This window comes from Cucurbita pepo, chromosome LG04 (genome assembly GCF_002806865.2).
Source record: "Cucurbita pepo subsp. pepo cultivar mu-cu-16 chromosome LG04, ASM280686v2, whole genome shotgun sequence".
Taxonomy (NCBI): domain Eukaryota; kingdom Viridiplantae; phylum Streptophyta; class Magnoliopsida; order Cucurbitales; family Cucurbitaceae; genus Cucurbita; species Cucurbita pepo.
Window position 1 is genome coordinate 467,710 of NC_036641.1, and position 3,456 is coordinate 471,165.

Genomic DNA, 3,456 nt, shown 5'->3' on the forward strand with positions numbered 1-3,456 from the left:
AATTTCCTTTGGAACCCTAACTTTCGAGTTTAAGGCTCGGGGCTCTACTCCGCCCTTCAACAAGTCTATTTTTTGCCCTCTATCTACTCATTACTCTTATCTTTCTTATGCTTCGTTCTAGCTTCAATACCCACTCTATATGGTATGTTGGATGATGCACCATCCTCTTCGGTCGTATCATGACACTCGTCTAGACCGTTGTGTGGCCAGATGGGTGCCATTTGAGAGTTGTCGCAATATGAGAGTCACAACCTACTATCTTCATAGTATGATTGTGACATTATCTCCTACTTAAACTAGTCATCGTTCTCAATAACTTAGTCGGGAGCACAATCACTCTATAGATTGTGACACAAATGAGTTATTGCTTTCAGTTGCTCGACAGTGAAATGAGTGCACCGGCATGAATTATGTGGCGGCAAGGTGAGCGACCACGTGAATTGTGTTAACTCTCTTATTTTAAAACCAAACATATTTAAAAAATAAAACATATATTGTCTATTTTATTGAAGAAGATTATGAAGTAAAACATATTACACAAAACAATATATATTTTTACAACAAGATTTGATCAGAAATTCCAAAGGCAATGAACGTCATCCAAAGGAGGCGATGGATGGTGGTTAGCCCCAAACCCAAAGGGTTCTTCAAACCCTTTAGAAGAGCCTACCTTCAACCTCCAAACCTCTCCTCCTCCATCTTCCTCCTCCTCCTCAAAATGCCCCGACCAAAACTTATCCAATAACTCCGTTCCATCTTCCATTGAATTGGAGAAGCAGGTCACGAGCGACGCCTCCGACTCCATTAATGGCGGAAGCACCGTGGATGACATTCCTGTTTCCTCCCCCTTCTTCCCACTCCTCTTCTTCAATACTCTGCATATCACCCATTCCTTCTGCATCCAACAAAAAAAAAAAAAAAAAACANCCTACACTTTAATCAAATTGCCGCCGTATTCATCAAAATTCATTACATTTGACTAACCCATGTCAATAAAATGCTCACTTTGTTTGAAGATTTCAGACAAGGAATGAGAGCCTCGATTCCAAAAAAGTGGGGTTTTTGTTGTGTGTTTACCTGGGAAAAAGCAGAGGATTGGGCGTGTAATCGATATTCATGCATGACCCAATTGGACTTTTGTCCACGAGGGGCTCTGCCTTTGTAAAAAACCAGAGTTTTCTTGAACCCAACAAGGCACCTCCCTTTGAAAATCTCTCTGTCTTTGCCGGTGGCCTTCCAATACCCTGCCTTTGTGGCCCTGTTCGTCCTTAAACCACTAGGGTACTTCCTATCTCTCACACAGAAAAAGTACCATTCTTTCTCCCCCATTTTAGCCTTCCCTGTACACAAATTCAACTGTTCACAAAGACAAAGCCTCAAAAACCACTCAGTGGCTGCGGAATTACCAGGCAAATCCCACGGCTCGCACTTGTTGAGATCCACTTCCGCGATTGCTGGAGAACAGAAACCAGAGGAAACCACTTTCTGGGAAAGATAGTGTGTGATCAGCTCCTCATCCGTCGGGTGGAATCGGAATCCAGGTGGCAGTTCCATCACCGTCTGATCTTCTTCTTCTTCACTCTTTTCCATTCCAAGAGTTTTAAGGATGTTCTGTTACAGAACAACACTCCGGCCTTTTGTAGTGACACAAAAGGAAAACACGTTCGGTCTGGTCTGGTCTGGTCTGGTCTGGTCTGGTCTGGTTTGGTTTGGTTTGGTTTAAATTACGACAGAACAAAAATCTCAGACAACTTAATCCTCGTCTATAACAACCTTCTGTCTCTCTCTATTTCTTGACCACGAACATTTCACTTTGTGTGTCGCATGAAAATTTGCTCACCTTTTTCTTTTAATTAAATATTTATTCATTAAAAAAAAAAGCTTTTAGATCCAATCTTATCCATTTACATGTGTAATACTTTATCTATCTTTTTGTGTACGGGCTTTCGTTTTGATTGTATTTAGGTATTTGAGTGGAATAATTGAGTATCTTCGTTAACGTCTTATTTTCGAAGGATTACTCTCTTGCTAGGATGATCACTAGCAAAGATGAACATGTATTTGATTTCCCACTCTCAAATACGTAATCAATCTGGGATCTACTCATCGAGCACCCATAGTTTGGTGTAAGTCCAACTATGAGTGGAGCAAATAATTTCATGTTTCTTTAGTAAATGTAAGATACTGTATTGTTAATAAAAGGTAGCATAATATCTTAGTAATCAAAACAATCATTTTTTAACATAATTATAGTTTCATAACCTTCATGATCCTCGAGAATATCTTACTATTAGAGGAAAGCTCTTCTCGTGATCTTTTCTTTAGGTGCAAGTTGCACCCATGTGAATCAACTGAGTCAAATTCGAAATATTCAAACAAACCTTCTATATTATCTTACCAAATCAAAGGAATTTACACATTTCTGTTTTTAAATTGGATTACGAACTCATTGTGTTACTTCTCTTAATCTTTGATTAAATTCTTATGATCAATATTTACAGTACACACAAAATTAAATTCGATCGATGGGTAGAATCAACACTTAAATAACCCGACAAAAACTAAGTTTTAGATCATTTTTAATATTGTTATCCTATTTTAAAAAAAAAAAAATTGTAGTGATAATAGTGAAATAAAATTCATTTGGATTATTAGGTCAAAAGAATAAAAGTCAGTCATGGAGTTAGTTGGTATCTGCCTAAACTAAAAGTCTTCAACTTTATACCAATTTTAAAATAATTTTAAAATGCCTTCGTGTGGAAGATATCCATATATTAATATACTTTCGTATATATGGAAGCTAAATTCGAATACCAACCAACAAGAATTTGAACTTTTATGCTAGAATATAGTAGCCATAAGTCTAACGCGGATGTTTGAACGACTTTAAGAGTTGAGTAAGAGTTCATCATCTCCTTCTTTAATAAGAGCGGACTTCACCCCATACGATATGGTTTGTCGTTACAGCATGACTTGTAGCCACTAGTAAGGTTACGAGTACTATACTGCATCATATTTGAGATGAACTTGAAAAAGAATCCATCTAAACTTATTTTGTAATTTTAGACTGATCAAACGAGATTTAAAATTATTGTTGAGTAAGTTCTAGCCGAGTTGACTAATATCTTTTTTATTAAGTTTCAAAACTTAGTTTGATTGATTCGTAATGTTAACAATTTAGGTTTAGTTGATTCAACAACTTTTGGTTAAGTGGACGGTGTTATTTGGAATGTTTTGAATGATCGTTCATAAAATAGTCATATATCATATGAATACCATTAATGTTATATATTGAGAACAAAAAGTAAATATGTATGTCATGTTTGCTGAAGGATGATGCTGCGGGCCTCATGTATAAGTATATGGTTAAAATTAAGTGTCTGTCTTGAAAACACTATTGATAAAGACTCATTTTATAACTATTCAAACAATTTGATCTAAATCGTTTATGTGGAG

General features: G+C 36.5%; 1 protein-coding gene across 3 annotated transcripts; it reads right to left on the reverse strand.

Moving 5' to 3' along the window:
• Positions 1–474: 474 nt before the first annotated feature.
• Positions 475–1,715, reverse strand: LOC111792653 (NAC domain-containing protein 79-like). 3 transcript variants are annotated; one of them, XM_023674202.1, is made up of 3 exons: positions 1,407–1,663; positions 1,078–1,340; positions 475–895 (listed from the first exon to the last, which is right to left on the reverse strand). In XM_023674202.1, exons 1-3 carry the CDS (start codon positions 1,588–1,590, stop codon positions 572–574), a joined length of 771 nt encoding a protein of 256 aa, XP_023529970.1. In that variant the 5' UTR covers positions 1,591–1,663; the 3' UTR covers positions 475–571. The 3 variants fall into 3 exon arrangements, with proteins under 3 accessions (XP_023529970.1, XP_023529969.1, XP_023529968.1); XM_023674201.1 differs by having other exon boundaries at positions 475–892; positions 1,078–1,715; XM_023674200.1 differs by having other exon boundaries at positions 1,078–1,669.
• Between the last annotated feature and the right edge of the window lie 1,741 nt (positions 1,716–3,456).